Genomic DNA, 17,878 nt, shown 5'->3' on the forward strand with positions numbered 1-17,878 from the left:
GGCTATGAGGTAATAATTGCAGGAAAATATAACCTGTAAAAAAGGTGTATATCCTGGATATTTTAGCTGACATTATGCACTTTGAATATTTGATATAATTATACAAAACAGTGAATGATATAGGCTACTATATCTATGGTGCATTCTTAGGCATACGTTATCCCAATAGGCCGAAACCGTTACTCTGACTGTCGGCATGTTAATATAACTCATGACAACACAACATGAAGACCATCCTTCATCAGGCTATGTTATTCACACATCCACCGATTCCACACAGTCATAGGAAGGGTAAGAGGTAGCCTAGGTTGTAAGCCTTGGCATGGTGGGTTTAGGCAGAAATAGGACACAGCCTTGGCTACACTTGTCCCCACCACAACATTTTTTGTCACTCTTTAGCCACCGCGCAACGCACCTCCTTTCAAATTGAGAACGCATTCTCATCTGGAATATGCCTAGGGTCCACGCCTACTGCCCTTAACCAACCTGCGCTCCCCGAAATGCCATGGTCTGGTCTAGTCTAGACTGTCTCATCCGCGGAGACACATTTTTCTCTCGAGTGTTTTTACAATTTTAGGCTACAGTCGTATGTGAAATTTGCATTCAGCAGCGTAGTAGTTAAAGTGGTACTGAATGCGTTGTTTTATGTTCTGTGTGTTGCCCGCACTCCAGCAGACCGCTACAGTAGGAAGATGGCGTCGGAGGGAGCGAGCGGGGAACAGCGTCCTCCGGTACAAACACTGGCAACAACAGTGCTTGGAAGTGTCGAAGCGGTAAGACCTTTTCATATTATAGCCAGGTCTATATGTTTCTATATTTGCATGATTCGTTTTGGAATAAAGGCACCGGGCACAGGAATAATGAATACAGAAAGACGGTGCATTTCTCTATGAACCTGAGTGTTCATCTTGAAGCAACAGCAAGATGTTATTCTTGTGACAATGTAGCGAACAGCAAAACAAAGGTTCTCAGATTTTTTTCCAAATAGACTATATACACATGATCCAAGTCTGTTATGAGAATTAAAATCAAAGGAATTGGGTTAATATATTTCTCACACCTCAAAAAGCTCAGTCTGTTGGCACGGCCAATATGGGGAAGCGTAGTTGGCTATAAAGCACTGATTTGCGGTGTTGTAATACAGTTGTTACAGTTTGGTTAAAACGGTGGTTTCAATGTGTAGGCAACTTACATTTGAAACACAATTTAGGCTATAGGTTTGCACTGGCTCGTCTTCTGAATAGGCTACGAGATAGGGCGCTGCTTTTGAGATGGCTGTTCAATGCACAATGCTGTAATTCTTCTCTACATCAAAAGCTCTAAGTTGAAACAACATATGTTAATGGTTGGTTTGTGCTTTGTGTCATTGTGGCTTTAATGTGAATATATTGTTATCTGATGTAGCCTACATGCAAATTTGCGTTTGGAAAATATTGCCTTTATGGTTAGAAAAGAAAGGCCTATATAGGCTATCCTATGAGGACCCCCAAACCAAACCACTACAATCCAATATTCAGCAGCACTTGTCTGAACATAAAGCATTGTTGGCTATTTGCACTCAAAAAAACGTTTCCGTATTCTGTAGGCCTACTAATACTTTAGATTTGACCTGTGACCAATAGAACAGTATTAGAAATGTTGAATCTTAGTGAAAGTGTTTGTTTGTCTGCAGTCTCCTGACTAATCAGGCTGAGTTGCACTTGTTTACACTCATCTATCTGGGACTTCTCACACTGGCCCCTCGTCTTGCAGACAGGCAGGTTACAACATACATATGTGCCAGGGCAGCAGCTTGCTACCCCTCTGTGCAAATGAATCAATATTTTGCCCCGCGGGAGGTGTCCGTGGTACCTTTCCCTGGTTGTGGTATGCTTGGATGGTTCCATGTGCTCTGTTCAGTCAGACCATTGCTGTCTATTGACCAGTCAGTCAATTCATGCAGAATAGGCACTGGGCTGGCCAGTCTCCCATTAGCCACTTGACTTTACCATGAACTACGCCTATTCTATATATGTTTATATGTAATTGAGCATTTCTTAAGCATTTGCATATTCTTATAGGGCACAGGAAATGCAATAACTGTTCTGGGTTTGAGGTTCAAAGGCTATTGAAATGATTGACTGGAAGATCCCCTTGGGGTGGGGGGAACGAGACAGGCAGGTAGCTGTTGAAATGGGAAGAAGAGAAGAGATGTGGGTGGTGGTAGAAGAACAAGGGTCGTTCCACCTCAAAAAGCACAAGAAAGAGGAGTTTCCACACCTACCATCTCAGATTGTTCTGAAATTGGTTGTGTTGTTAGTTGCACTTTCTTTTTTGTGTGTTGATTGCACCCAAATTGGTCATTTTAATGTATAGGATTTAGATAATATTCAATACATATAGTACCCAACATCTGATTTGGACCAAACTTCTTCCTACTAATGAGTAAGACAAAAAAATTAAACCCAGCTACGGACACCCCACACCAATCAAAATCAAATCAAATTTTATTTGTCACATGCGCCGAATACAACAGGTGTAGACCTTACAGTGAAATGCTTACAAGCCCTTAACCAACAATGCAGTTTTAAGAAAATGCCCCCAAAAAGTAAAAGATAAGAATAACAAATAATTAAAGAGCAGGAGTAAATAACAATAGCTGGGCTATATACAGGGGGTACCGGTACAGAGTCAATGTGTCAATGTGTGGGGGCACCGGTGTCGAGGTAATTTAGATAATTATTTACATGTGGGTAAGAGTTATTAAAGTGGCTATGCAAAGATAATAACAGAGAGTAGCAGCAGCGTGTGTGTGTGTGTGTGTGTGGGGGGGGTAGTCTGGGTAGCCATTCCCACCCTAACAACCAGTATTCAGTATCAGTTCTGTATGTTTCACAAGTTGTATGAAGATGTGGTTTGGAGTATTGCTTTTCCTTACTATGTAAATGTAATTGTACTCCTGCACAAATCAACTCTGTACTGGTACCCCGTGTATCTAGCCAAGTTATCGTTTCTCATTGTGTATTTATTCCTTGTGTTATTATTTTTTATATTATTTCTCTTTTTTTCTGCATTGTTGGGAAGGGCCCGCAAGTAAGCATTTCACTGTTAGTCTACACCTTTTGTTTACAAAGCATGTCACAAATAAATTAGATTTGATTTGATTTGTTGTTCCTGATATACCGCCTCACCATTTTATCCATTTTGCTGGTCTCTTGTGTTTATTACATATTATACAACGAGTGGGTCTAATCCTGAATACTGATTGGTTATAACCGCATTCCAGACGGTGTCTATTCCACAAATTGCCACCGGCTAAATCTATGATGTTAAAATGCCTATTTACTCTGTTCCATCTGACTGCGCAATCCTCTGTCTCATCAACCCAGCCAGGTACTTTATAAACTCGATCTCCACTATAAAAAGCATCTTGACATTATCTCACATTTCTTTTAGACTAACATCTAGTTTTCAACAGCGGAGATTTGTATAAACCTTGCTGTCTGTCTCTCCGACATTTACAACATTGTTTCAATATTCAAATCCAATCTTCTGCTGTCCCATAGTAATGAACGTGTCGGGAGTCAGGATGAGACAGACAGGCAGCGTTTCTCAGCCAGTCGAAATCATGAATCAGCTGTCATAATTTGAATGGATATATACAAAAAAATATTTATTGAAAGAAGGTAAAACGAAATGCAGCTAATTTGCAGTTTTTCCAGCTTTTCAGTTCTGCTACCGCACGGGAAGCGGGACCGGAGGGCCAAGTCTTGGTCCAAGACGCTTTTAAACAGTTTCTACCCCCAAGCTATAAGAATCCAGAACATCTAATCAAATGGCTACCCAGCCTATTTGCATTGCCCCGCCCCCCTCTTTACACCGCTGCTACTCTCTGTTGTTGTCATCTATGCATAGTCACTTTAATAACTCTACCTACATGTACATATTACCTCAACTCACCGGTGCCCCTGCACATTGACTCTGTACCGGTACCCCTGCACATTGACTCTGTACCGGTACCCCTGCACATTGACTCTGTACCGGTACCCCTTCACTTTGACTCTGTACCGGTACCCCTGCACATTGACTCTGTACCGGTACCCCTGCACATTGACTCTGTACCGGTACCCCTGCACATTGACTCTGTACCGGTACCCCTGCACATTGACTCTGTACCGGTACCCCTGCCAATTGACTCTGTACCGGAACCCCTGCACATTGACTCTGTACCGGTACCCCTGCACATTGACTCTGTACCGGTACCCCTGCACATTGACTCTGTACCGGTACCCCCCCCCCTGTGTATAGTCTCGCTATTGTTGTTTTACTGCTGCGCTTTAATTACTTGTTACTTTTATCTCTTATTCTTGTCCGTATTTTTTAAAACTTCATTGTTGGTTGGGGGCTCGTAAGTAAGCATTTCACTGTTGTAATCGGCGCATGTGACTAATAAGATTTGATTTGAGTTTGAAGTGATTTTGTTACTGTAGCTGTGTTGTTGGCTAGCTCCTCTGAACAACAGTGTCCTGACAAGTGAGCACATTTTCTATGCAAGGTGAAATTGCACCTCATCAGCTCATTGTTATGGATGTATCCAAATAAATATCTCTAGAAAAAAGCTTTAACAAATGCAAATGCAGCTACTTTGCTGTTATTCTGGCTGCACTTTTTGACGTGACTGTAAGTTAGGCATAGTTGGCTAGCAAGCAAGGGATAAGAATGTTGCCAGGCAGCATGGCAATGGAACATTTAGAGCTAACGACTGGATCACGTCCATTGATACAGAACAAAAAGACTGAACGACTTGGTCGCGTCCATAGATACAGAACAAAAAGACTGAACAACTTGGTCGCATCCATAGATACAGAACAAAAAGTATGAAACGACTTGGGCGCGTCCATAGATACAGAACAAAAAGGCAGAACGACTTGGTCGCGTCCATAGACAGAACAAAAGACTGAACGACTTGGTCGCGTCCATAGATACAGAACAAAAAGACTGAACAACTTGGTCGCATCCATAGATACAGAACAAAAAGTATGAAACGACTTGGGCGCGTCCATAGATACAGAACAAAAAGGCTGAACGACTGGGTCTCGTCCATAGATACAGAACAAAAAGACTGAACGACTTGGTCGCGTCCATAGATACAGAACAAAAAGACTGAACGACTTGGTCGCGTCCATAGATACAGAACAAAAAGACTGAACGACTTGGTCGCGTCCATAGATACAGAACAAAAAGACTGAACGACTTGGTCGCGTCCATAGATACAGAACAAAAAGACTGAACGACTTGGTCGCGTCCATAGATACTGAACAAAAAGACTGAACGACTTGGTCGCGTCCATAGATACAGAACAAAAAGACTGAACGACTTGGTCGCGTCCATAGATACAGAACAAAAAGACTGAACGACTTGGTCGCGTCCATAGATACAGAACAAAAAGACTGAACGACTTGGTCGCGTCCATAGACACAGAACAAAAAGACTGAACGACTTGGTCGCGTCCATAGACACAGAACAAAAAGACTGAACGACTTGGTCGCGTCCATAGACACAGAACAAAAAGACTGAACGACTTGGTCGCGTCCATAGATACAGAACAAAAAGACTGAACGACTTGGTCGCGTCCATAGATACAGAACAAAAAGACTGAACGACTTGGTCGCGTCCATAGATACAGAACAAAAAGACTGAACGACTGGATGACGTCCATTGATACGTCCATTTAATGAAAATATGTCAATCATTATTTGAATATGTTGGTAACCCGTTGTATAAAAGTGATAATGCCCTCAAAGCCGGTGTTTAGAGCATATATTGGCACAGTTTGCCAGCCCTCGAATTCATCTTGGGCCTAACAACACGCATGCCAATATATCCTCCAAACATTAGCACTCAAGAGTGCAACATTTCTTTTGCAGCTTTGGGTCGAAAACCAATACATTTGGCACATGATTGAAAGTAAATTGTGTGATCGCCCTCACAATTCAAGTCTTCACAATTCAAATTAATAGACAATTAGTATGCAATTAGTAGGCATTGCCTACTCATAATTAGTTTAAATCACATGATGTACACCGATGATTTCATTAGAAATACGTATGTTCCTCTATCTAACACAGAAACGTGCAATTTTCACATAAACTAAAAAAAAGAAATGTCCATTTTTCAGGACCCTGTCTTTCGAAGATAATTCGTAAAAATCCAAATAACTTCACAGATCTTCATTGTAAAGGGTTTTAACACTGTTTCCCATGCTTGTTCAATGAACCATAAACAATGAATGAACATGCACCTGTGGAACGGTCGTTAAGACACTAACAGCTTACAGACGGTGGGCAATTAAGGTCACAGTTATGAAAACTTAGGAGACCAAAGAGGGTTAGGGTTAGGGTTCTGACATGGCCAGCAAAGAGCCCAGATCTCAATCCCATTGAGCATGTCTGGGACCTGTTGGGGGCTGGTGAGGGCTAGGGCCATTCCCCCCAGAAATGTCCGGGAACTTGCAGGTGCCTTGGTGGAAGAGTGGGGTAACATCTCACAGCAAGAACTGGCAAATCTGGTGCAGTCCACGAGGAGATGCACTACAGTACTTAATGCAGCTGGTGGCCACACCAGATACTAACTATTACTTTTGATTTTGACCCCCCCTTTGTTCAGGGACACATTATTTCATTTCTGTTAGTCACATGTCTGTGGAACTTGTTCAGTTTATGTCTCAGTTGTTGAATCTTGTTATGTTCATACAAATATTTACACATGTTAAGTTTGCTGAAAATAAATGCAATTGACAGTGAGAGGACTTTTTAAAAATGTTTATGTTGTTTATGTTGATGTTGACATTGGCGTTGCGTTGGAGATAATGAATATGAAGTTGAAAAATATTTGACAGTTTCCTTTAATCTGTGTCCAAGAAACGTCCCCTTTGTGTATGTTTTTTCCCATCAAAAAAGGTCTGGATTAGTTACTGTTAGACTATTCCTGGTGGACAAGCAAACCATTGGGCTACAGCAGTTAATGGTTTCCATGTGATGGTCTTCAATGGTAAAAGTCCCAACACACACTGTATAGTGTTTTACAATGGTAATGGTATTGGGTTGGGTTTAATGGTAAATATAGCTGGTAAATATAGCTGATATAGCTGATTCATGATATTTATTTTTGTTGAAAAACACAATACTGCCATGCAATGTATTGTTTTGTTAGGGTAGTCCCTAGCCCATTTCTCCATCAAAGTTTTGGGCTTGTAGGAAAAGTCAAAGTGATAGCCCTCTCAGTGAGCTGCCACTGTTGGACCATTCAACGGGAGTTGGGTTGAAGTATTAGGTTGCTAAGAGACGGACAAACTGAATTGCTTTCATGGAGTACTGACTTGACTTGTGAGGATGACCACACAGTTTATTTTCATCATGAGCAAAATCTATTGGTTTTCTACCCAAAGTAGCACACTAAAATGGATAATAGAGTGTGGTGTTATAGCAGGAGCAGAGGCATCCAGTAGTCAAAATCGGGTACTTCCACACTTCTTTATGGTAACTTCAATGACAAATTTATCTGAACAGGGCAAAAAAAAACATCACCAGATTCACAGGGAATATATTACATAGTATGAAGAAGCAATACTCCAAGTCACAGCTTTATTTTATACTTGTCAAATAAAGAGAGCTGATACTGTATACTGGTTGTTGGGGTGAGATTGGCGTGGCGTGTGGAGGGTCCGTTGGTGGTTTTTGACAAAAAATGTCTTACTCTTTGGTAGGAAAATGTTTGGTACACATCTGATGTTGGGTAATATATTTATTGAATAGGATCTGAATCCTATAAATTAAAATGGTCAATTTGGGTGTAATTAATTAGCTTAAATTTAAACAAAATTATGTTTCAGGAATGCCAATCTTACCTGTTTCTAACTACAGAAACGATTTCAGAACCATCTGAGATGGTGGGTGTCATGGCTTGCTGAAATGACATGGAATGACTCAGAAGGCAAGAAAAGCAAGAGAAAGTAAGAAAGTAATGGAAGGGGGCAGAAAGAAAGCAAGAGAGAGATGGAAGGAAGGAGGCCAGAGATAGAGCAGAGTGAGAGAAGGAGAGGGGAGGGGGTATGTACACCGGAGACGTTTCTAAATTGGTCTTCATTTCAGTGATTCAGCTGGCATAGCTCAGAGTACCGTGTCAGTGTCAGCCAAGCCAGCCCGCCAGCCCAGCTCTACTGAGCGTGTTCAGTGCACACTGCACTCCTTCCCTTGCTTTTACGGCCCAGAGGCTAGTTTACACTTAGCGTTCAGCTGAACAGGTGCCTCGAGGACAGCACATCAACCAACCATCCGTCCTCTCCAGTAATATGGGTCAGATCATTTGACCTGTTTGGGCTAGAAGCAAGCCGTTTTCTCTGTAGTAATGGTGCAACCATGATGCTAACGAATATGCACTCTTGTTTTTCTCTAGGGACTCGGAAACAATGGTACAGCGAAGCCTTATGATTACAACAATTATTATCTGGAATAATTTTTTCTAGGCTCATTGTACTCCCAAAGTACAACTCCGGGTGGCACAGCAAAATATTTAGTTGCATTATAGAGTCCTGCCTGCAACACCCTCTTTTGTTGGCCCTCGGTTAGGGAGTTTCTTTTCTGAAGGGCCCTTGAGGACCGGTTCACTTGGTGTAGAGAGGGGTCAGAGGTTGATGAATGGTGGTGGTAGGGCCACACTGGTCAGTGATACTGGTATCATCACAGCCCTAGTTTCTAAGCATATGCAGTAACATTTTCCAATGTAACAAAAACACGAGGCCTTAAAGCTTGACGCTGGTCTTCAGTCTTGTCCTCTTCAGTGTGTCCCAATGGGAAGTGACATAGTCCTGATTAACTCCAGTACAGTGAGGAGTTAGCTGAATACTAGCCAGGCTCCTGCCCTTTGCAGGCAGCGCAGCACAGCACACCACATCTGCTTCCCAAATGACCCCCTATTCCTTATGTAGTGAACTACTAGGGCTCTGGTCAAAAGTAGTGCACTATATAGGGAATAGGCTACCATTAGGAACTTAACTCACGGCTCTTGGAACAAATTAGCCTTAGCTTCCCTCACCTGCTCACTGTACAGAAATGCAGGAGGGAGAAATGCCAACCGAGTACATTGACGAAGACCGGGGGCCCACATGACAGCATCACGTACAGGCTTTGGTTGGGATAGTGTCATGCAAGCCTTCGAAGACTTCCAATTCTCCAAATGGCTCACTGGCAGCAGCACAACATGGGGAGAATGCTGCGTAGGGGTTGGGAATTCATTTGAAAGCTTGAAACAGAGTGAATCAATCGCTGGATTCTTCACTTTTAACCCCATCCTAGCTTGGTTGGGGCTGTTCTGAAGGAAATAGATTGCCATACTTTCTAAGGGCTTCAATCTTACTGTAACTTGGTTTACTTGCTTGACTAAAATGATTTTACGGTATCTCAAGTAGAGGTCGACCGATTATGATTTTTCAACGCCGATACCGATTATTGGAGGACCAAAAAATGCCGGCACCGATTAATCGGCCGTTTTTTAAAATGTATTTGTAATAATGACAATTACAACAATACTGAATGAACACTAATTTTAACTTATTATAATGCATCAATAAAATCAATTTAGCCTCAAATAAATAATGAAACATGTTCAATTTGGTTTAAATAATGCAAAAACAAAGTGTTGGAGAAGAAAGTAAAAGTGCAATATGTGCCATGTAAGAAAGCTAACATTTAAGTTCCTTGCTCAGAACATGAGAACATATGAAAGCTGGTGGTTCCATTTAACATGAGTCTTCAATATTCCCAGGTAAGAAGTTTTAGGTTGTAGTTATTATAGGAATTATAGGACTATTTATCTCTATACGATTTGTATTTCATATAACTTTGACTATTGGATTTTCTTATAGGCACTTTAGTATTGCCATTGTAACAGTATAGCTTCCTCCCCTTGCTCCTACCTGGGCTCGAACCAGGAACACATCGACAACAGCCACCCTCGAAGCAGCGTTACCCATGCAGAGCAAGGGGAACAACTACTCCAAGTCTCAGAGCGAGTGACGTTACCGATTGAAACGCTACTAGCGTGCACCCTGCTAACTAGCTAGCCATTTCACATCGGTTACACCAGCCTAATCTCGGGAGTTGATTGGCTTGAAGTCATAAACAGCGCAATGCTTGAAGCACAGGGAAGAGCTGCTGGCAAAACGCACGAAAGTGCTGTTTGAATGAATGCTTACGAGCCTGCTGGTGCCTACCATCGCTCAGTCAGCCTGCTCTGTCAAATCATAGACTTAATTATAACATAATAACACACAGAAATATGAGCCTTTGGTCATTAAAATGGTAGATTCCGGAAACTATCAATTCGAAAACAAAACGTTTATTCTTTCAGTGAAATACTGAACCGTTCCGTATTTTATCTAACGGGTGGCATCCCTAAGACTAAATATTGCTGTTACATTGTACAACCTTCAATGTTATGTCATAATTATGTACAATTCTGGCAAATTCATTACGGCCTTTGTTAGGAATAAATGGACTTCACACAGTTCGCAATGAGCCAGGCGGCCCAAACTGCTGCATATACCCTGACTGCTTGCACGGAACGCAAGAGAAGTGACACAATTGCCCTTGTTATAAGCAATTCATGTTAGCAGGCAATATTAACTAAATATGCAGGTTTAAAAATATATACTTGTGTATTGATTTTAAAGAAAGGCATTGATGTTTATGGTTAGGTACATTGGTGCAGCGACAGTGCTTTTTTCGCAAATGCGCTTGTTAAATCATCACCCGTTTGTCGAATTAGCTGTGATTCAATGAGAAATTAACAGGCACCGCATCGATTATATGCAACGCAGGACACGCTAGATAAACTAGTAATATCATCAACCATGTGTAGTTAACTAGTGATTATGTTAAGATTGATTGTTTTTTATAAGATATGTTTAATGCTAGCTAGCAATTTACCTTGGCTTGTTGCTGCCCTCGCGTAACAGGTAGTCAGCCTGCCAGGCAGGCTCCTCGTGTAGTGCAATGTAAGGCAGGTGGTTAGAGCGTTGGACTAGTAACCAGGTTGCAAAAATGAATCCCTGAGCTGACAAGGTAAAAATCTGTCATTCTGCCCCTGAACAAGGCAGTTAACCCACTGTTCCTAGGCCGTCATTGAAAATAAGAATGTGTCCTTAACTGACTTGCCCAGTTAAATAAAGGTGTAAAAAAAACAAAAAACAATATAACATTTAAAAAAAAAAAAATTAAATTGGCAAATCGGTGTCCAAAAATACCGATTACTGATTGTTATGAAAGCTTGAAATCGGCCCTAATTAATCGGCCATTCCGATTAATCGGTCGACCTCTAATCTCAAGCCATTAGAGTCTTACGATGTCTTGTCATCCAGACACAGTATTGGAACGCCTAGTATTTAGGAACTCTTTGAACTCCAGCAGCCTGCTGAAAGACCAGGCTGGTTTCATAGGTTATATATTCTGTCTGTGATTTAATGGATCTTTATGAAGGAGGCTGCTGGATCGATGATGAACATGGAGAAACATTGGCAGGGATTCAGAATTATGATAGACAATCACGTATCTGTGGCAGGGTGATTGAATGTCACCAAATTGAACAGGTACAAACGCATCTGCCTTAGCAGAGATAAAATAGAACGCTTGTGACTAGAGGCTAGGAGCTCGTCTCTCCCTCCCGTTTATTGGTTTATTGAACAAATAGCTGTGCAAAAACAAAAGCTCAGCTTAAAGAAATTAGAATGGAAAAGGGAATTGGATGTTCTTCTATCTCCATCCCCTAACAAACACAGCTGATTAATCAAATTGCATTCTAAACTGAAGAGCATGATTAGGTGATTATTGGAGTCAGGTGTGTTAGCTGGGGCAAAACTGTGACACCAATCAGAGGACTGGAGTTGCCCACCCCTGTATCTAGTGCTATAAGAGAGGGTTTCTCTGCAGATGTTCTTGCCAAGTAACTTTATCACCTCCAATCTTATCTCAGTGCACCTCTCAGCCTGTGAGGTTGCATCATTTTCATTGTACACCTATATGAATTTAGTTAAGCTCCCAATATCATCTTAAGTTGTGGAAGGAGGATGACAGACAAGTTAGTCTTATTCAATCAGAACAACGAGTCGTCAGTCTGTCATCTGTCAGTCAGTTTGATAGTGTCGTCTCTATCATGGAATGAGACGAACCAGAAGCAGCCACCGTTCCAATGTTCTCTCTCCTCGCCAAAAACTCTACCGGTAAACCCAGGAATGCATAGCCAGCCATTTCTCAGAGAGGTTGGAAAAGCTTTTAATTGATTGATGATGCAAAAGCAGAAAGTGGTCTGGTCACTCACAATTACCTCTATCCTCCATCCCAATCCATCTGTCCGTTGTCCCTGTGGGTCCAAATGGCCAAATCAGCTTTTAATGATGTGGCTAAATGTAGTTTGACCTTAATGGCCTCAATGTACAGCCAGACATTCAGCTTCATTATAACAAACCTTAATGAGACCCATCTGAGGAGTGTTGTTAGTCATCATGCACATTTCTAACTCTACTGTTTTGTTGCTGTTGATGCAGTTTTCAGTAAGTTGGTGCTCTGAAGTTTCATGTCCCTCTTTGCCAAAACATTTGTCATTTCCCTTGGATTTGATTACAAACATGCATATTTATGAGTGTTTTCTAAGAAGAGAGTATAATATTGTATAAAAATGTGTGTCCCAGTTACATTTAAAAATAAACTTTTTAATACATCGCTCACTGTTAATATGTGATAAGTAAGATGTATTTATTTGTGTGTGTGTGTTGTAGAAATGTGAGTTTAACATGGATAATCTGAGCAAGCCGGAGCTCCTGACCCTGCTCAGCATCATGGAGGGGGAGCTGGAGGCCCGGGACCTGGTCATAGAAGCCCTGAGGGTGAGTCTGGATCACACACACACACACACACACACACACACACACACACACACACACACACACACACACACACACACACACACACACACACACACACACACACACACACACACACACACACACACACTTGTATTCAGCATCTACTACAGGGTTTGATAGTTGTATACACATATTGTTGTCTTGGCCTCTGTTCTCTATGTTTTGAACTACGTGGCTCTAACACAGTTCTGTCATGTTTATACTAGAAATGGTATTGTGGCCGTGTGGCATTACTCAGACAGGGCTTGTGGCTCAGTGAGCTGTTTCATCCCACTGTAGTAAAAATGTAATGAGTGTTGAAGTAAGCAGACCTGCAGGTGTGCTACTCACTACTTTCTCAACGTGGATGAGATTTCAGATCATGGCATATAGATAATGTGGACGAGGTTATGTGAACAGATGAGGTTTTACATTATGGATGACAAGGTTACTATGTGGATGGATGAGGAATGAGGTTATGTGAACAGATGAGGTTTTACATTATGGATGACAAGGTTACTGTATGTGGATGGATGAGGTTATGTGAACAGATGAGGTTTTACATTATGTTTGACAAGGTTACTGTATGTGGATGGATGAGGGATGAGGTTATGTGAACAGATGAGGTTTTACATTATGGTTGACAAGGTTACTGTATGTGGATGGATGAGGGATGAGGTTATGTGAACAGATGAGGTTTTACATTATGGTTGACAAGGTTACTGTATGTGGATGGATGAGGGATGAGGTTATGTGAACAGATGAGGTTTTATATTATGGATGACAAGGTTACTGTATGTGGATGGATGAGGGATGAGGTTATGTGAACAGATGAGGTTTTACATTATGGATGACAAGGTTACTGTATGTGGATGGATGAGGGATGAGGTTATGTGAACAGATGAGGTTTTACATTATGGTTGACAAGGTTACTGTATGTGGATGGATGAGGGATGAGGTTGTGGTACAGATGCGATCGATGATGTGGTTAAAGTGAAGCCAGTTTGCATTGAGGTTACTAGCTGTCCTCCTCAGGGCAAAGTAGCAAGTTATTTCTGAAACAACCTTTCTCTCTGCTCTCTCTCTCTCTCTCTCTCTCTCTCTCTCTCTCTCTCTCTCTCTCGCTCTGGCTCTCTCTCTCTCTCTCTCTCTCTCTCTCTGGCTCTTGCTCTCTCGCTCTCTCGCTCTCTCGCTCTGTCTCTCTCCACCTCTCTCCCTCACACTCCCGTTTCTCTCTCTCTCTCGATCTCTCGCTGTTTCTCTCTCTCTCCCCCCTCCCGCTCTCTCTCACTCTCTCTTTCCTCCTCTCTCCCCCCTCTCTCTCTCTCTCTCTCTCTCTCTCTCTTCTCTCTCTCTCTCTCTCTCTCTCTCTCTCCTCCTCCTCTCGCTGTCTTTTCCCCTCTCTCTCTCTCCCTCTCTCTCTTTCTCTCCCCATCTCTCACTCTCTATCCCCTCTCTTTCCCTCTCCCTCTCTCTCTCTTTCTCTCTCTCTCTCTCTCTGCTGTATTTAGGTCAGAATCAGTATCGGCGTGTTTTGCCTAGTGCTCCACTTTCAGCTGTCTTGTCCTCTTAAACTTTTTAATAGGTTTCTTAATGTGGGATAGTTGAGTAGTTCTGAGACCAGGGCTGTAGACAGGATAGAGACCAATCTCTCTGTTTTCTCTTAGCCTCTGGAACATTACATTGAAATCCGCTCATTGTTCTCTATTCTCTGAAAATGTGCTTGTAGATATTGACGTTTTTCTTTGATGTAGTCCGTTTTTGTCCTTATCGATCTGACTGGCATTGAACAGTGTTTTCTATTCTTCTTCTCCTTGTTCCTTGCTTCTCCTTGCTTGGCCTTAGAGCAGGGATCATCAACTAGATTCAGCCGTGGGTACATTTTTTATTGAGCAGATGGTCGGGGGGCCAGAACATAATGAAAAAATATATTTTTTGACTGCCAATTGACCACAAGAAGCCTAAACAGATATAATATTTGACTAAAACACAATAATTTCAAACCTTGATTACATTTGGGAATATTGTCCTGCGTAGGGTGCCGTCTTTCGGTGTGTCCTGTCTCTGTGGTCATTCAAAATCCCATGGCGCTTATTGTAGGAGTAGGGGTGTTCACCCCGGGGGTGCTGGCTAAATTCCCAATCTGGCCACATTCCATCATAGCCATCTAATCATCCCCCCTCATTCCTAATGGGCATATATCACTCCTCACCACTCCACCTGATAGCTGATGTGTGGTGTGTGTTCTGGCAGAGAAATGTTCTCTGTGCATCACTGAGGTGGGTGCAACTCATTAGTGGTGGATCAGCTGAGTTTCCCCCTAAAGAGCTTTGAGTGAGTCAGTTGGTAGAAAAGTGCTAAATAAATCTAATCAATTATTATACATTTGTATTATTTGTGTACAATCACACATCTCTCTATAATGCTGATGAATACTTGGGAACAGATTTCCAGGTGATTTGACAGTCTTTTATAACCAACAATTACATTTTGTTTTGCTCAGAAAACTTGGGGGGCCAAGTTTCCGCCCGCGGGCCGCCAGTTGGGAAGCCCTGCCTTAGAGGCTGTGTAGCTGTGCTTAGTTTGGATCTACATTATACTACACCCATCTCTCATTCCCTCTGTTTCTCTCCCTATCCCTTTCATTCATTCTCTCTCTCTCTCTCTCTCTCTATCACTTTCATTCTCTCTCTCTCCCTCTCCCTCTCCCTCTCCCTCTCCCTCTCAATTCAATTCAAGGGGCTTGATTGGCATGGGAAACATGTGTTAACATTGCCAAAGCAAGTGAGGTAGATAATATATAAAGTGAAAAAAACAATCAAATTTAACAGTAAACATTACACATACAGAAGTTTCAAAACAATAAAGACATTACAAAAGTCATATTATATATATATATATATATATATATATATATATATATATATATATATATATATATATATATATATATACACAGTGTTGTAACAATGTACAAATTGTTAAAGTACACAAGGGAAAATAAATAAGCATAAATATGGGTTGTATTTACAATGGTGTTTGTTCTTCACTGGTTGCCCTTTTCTTGTGGCAACAGGTCACATATCTTGCTGCTGTGATGGCACATTGTGGAATTTCACCCAGTAGATATGGGAGTTTATCAAAATTGGATTTGTTTTCGAATTCTTTGTGGATCTGTGTAATCTGAGTGAAATATGTCTCTCTAATATGGTCATACATTGGGCAGGAGGTTAGGAAGTGCAGCTCAGTTTCCACCTCATTTTGTGGGCAGTGAGCACATAGCCTGTCTTCTCTTGACAGCCATGTCTGCCTACGGCGGCCTTTCTCAATAGCAAGGCTATGCTCACTAAGTCTGTACATAGAGCTTTCCTTAAGTTTGGGTCAGTCACAGTGGTCAGGTATTCTGCCACTGTGTACTCTCTGTTTAGGGCCAAATAGCATTCTAGTTTGCTCTGTTTTTTTGTTAATTCTTTGAATGTGTCAAATGTGTCAAATTATTTTAATGTGTCAAATAATTATCTTATTGTTTTCTCATGATTTGGTTGGGTCTAATTGTGCTGCTGTCCTGGGGCTCTGTGGGGTGTGTTTGTGTTTGTGAAAAGAGCCCCAGGACCAGCTTGCTCAGGGGACTCTTCTCCAGGTTCATCTCTCTGTGGGTGATGGCTTTGTTATGGAAGGTTTGGGAATCGCTTCCTTTTAGGTGGTTGTATTTGTGGTCCTGGCGACTGGACCTTTTTTGGAACACCATTATTTTGGTCTTACTGAGATTTACTGTCAGGGCCCAGGTCTGATAGAATCTGTGCAGAAGATCTAGGTGCTGCTGTAGGCCCTCCTTGGTTGGTGACAGAAGCACCAGATCATTAGCAAACAGTAGACATTTGACTTCGGATTCTAGTAGGGTGAGGCAGGGTACTGCAGACTTTTCTAGTGCCCACGCCAATTTGTTGATATATATGTTGAAGAGGGTGGGGCTTAAGCTGCATCCCTGTCTCACCCCACGACCCTGTGTGAAGAAATGTGTGTTTTTTGCCAATTTTAACGCACACTTGTTGTTTGTGTACATGGATTTTATAATGTCGTATGTTTTACCCCCAACACCACTTTCCATCTATTTGTATAGCAGACCCTAATGCCAAATTGAGTCGAAGGCTTTTTTGAAATCAACAAAGTTCTTACTCCTCTCTTTCTCCCTGGCATCTTGCTAAAAAATAAGGCCCTCTTTACTGCCATTTTGATTGGAGAAGTGGTTTACCCATACATCTCCATTTTGGGTAGATAATTCTTCGTGTTGATGTTTGTTTAGTGTTTTCCAATTTTCCCAGTGGTGGTTAGAGTCTGTGGATTCTTCAATTACATTGAGCTGATTTCTGACGTGCTGTTCTCTCTCTCTCTCTCTCTCTCTCTCTCTCTCTCTCTCTCTCTCTCTCACTCTCTCTCTCTCTCTCACACACTATCTCTCTCTCACTCCCTATCCCTTTCATTCTCTCTCGCGCCCTCTCGCTCTCTCTCACTATCTCTCACTATCCCTTTCATTCATACACTCTCTCTCTCTCTCTCTCCCTAACCCTTTCATTCATACACTCTCTCTCTCTCTCTCCATAACCCTTTCATTCATACACTCTCTCCCTAACCCTTTCATTCATACACTCTATCTCTCTCTCTCCTAACCCTTTCATTCATACACTCTATCTCTCTCTCTCCCTAACCCTTTCATTCATACACTCTCTCTCTCTCTCTCTCTCCCTAACCCTTTCATTCATACACTCTCTCTCTCTCTGCTCTTACTCCTCTCTTTCTCTCTGGCATCTTGCTAAAAAAATGAAGCCCTCTTTACTGCCGTTTTGACTGTAACACAAAGACTCTGCTGTTCTCCCTGAGATAAGGTAGCTTAGCGGTTAACAGCGTTGGGCCAGTAACCGAAAGGTCGCTGGTTTGAATCGCTGA

General features: G+C 41.8%; 1 protein-coding gene across 7 annotated transcripts in view; it reads left to right on the forward strand.

Annotated features, from left to right (window-relative positions):
- The first annotated feature begins 306 nt into the window (after nt 1-306).
- The window catches only part of LOC112219019 (cortactin-binding protein 2), a 101,919-nt gene continuing 84,347 nt past the window's right edge, over nt 307-17,878 (forward strand). For all 7 annotated transcript variants that reach the window (XM_042301743.1, XM_042301745.1, XM_042301744.1 and 4 more), the window contains exons 1-2: nt 307-773; nt 12,809-12,916. In XM_042301743.1, coding sequence (XP_042157677.1) covers nt 693-773; nt 12,809-12,916 — 189 coding nt within the window. In that variant the 5' untranslated portion in view covers nt 307-692. The remainder of the gene's footprint in view (nt 774-12,808; nt 12,917-17,878) is intronic.

Source organism: Oncorhynchus tshawytscha, linkage group LG19 (genome assembly GCF_018296145.1).
Source record: "Oncorhynchus tshawytscha isolate Ot180627B linkage group LG19, Otsh_v2.0, whole genome shotgun sequence".
Classification (NCBI taxonomy): Eukaryota; Metazoa; Chordata; class Actinopteri; order Salmoniformes; family Salmonidae; genus Oncorhynchus; species Oncorhynchus tshawytscha.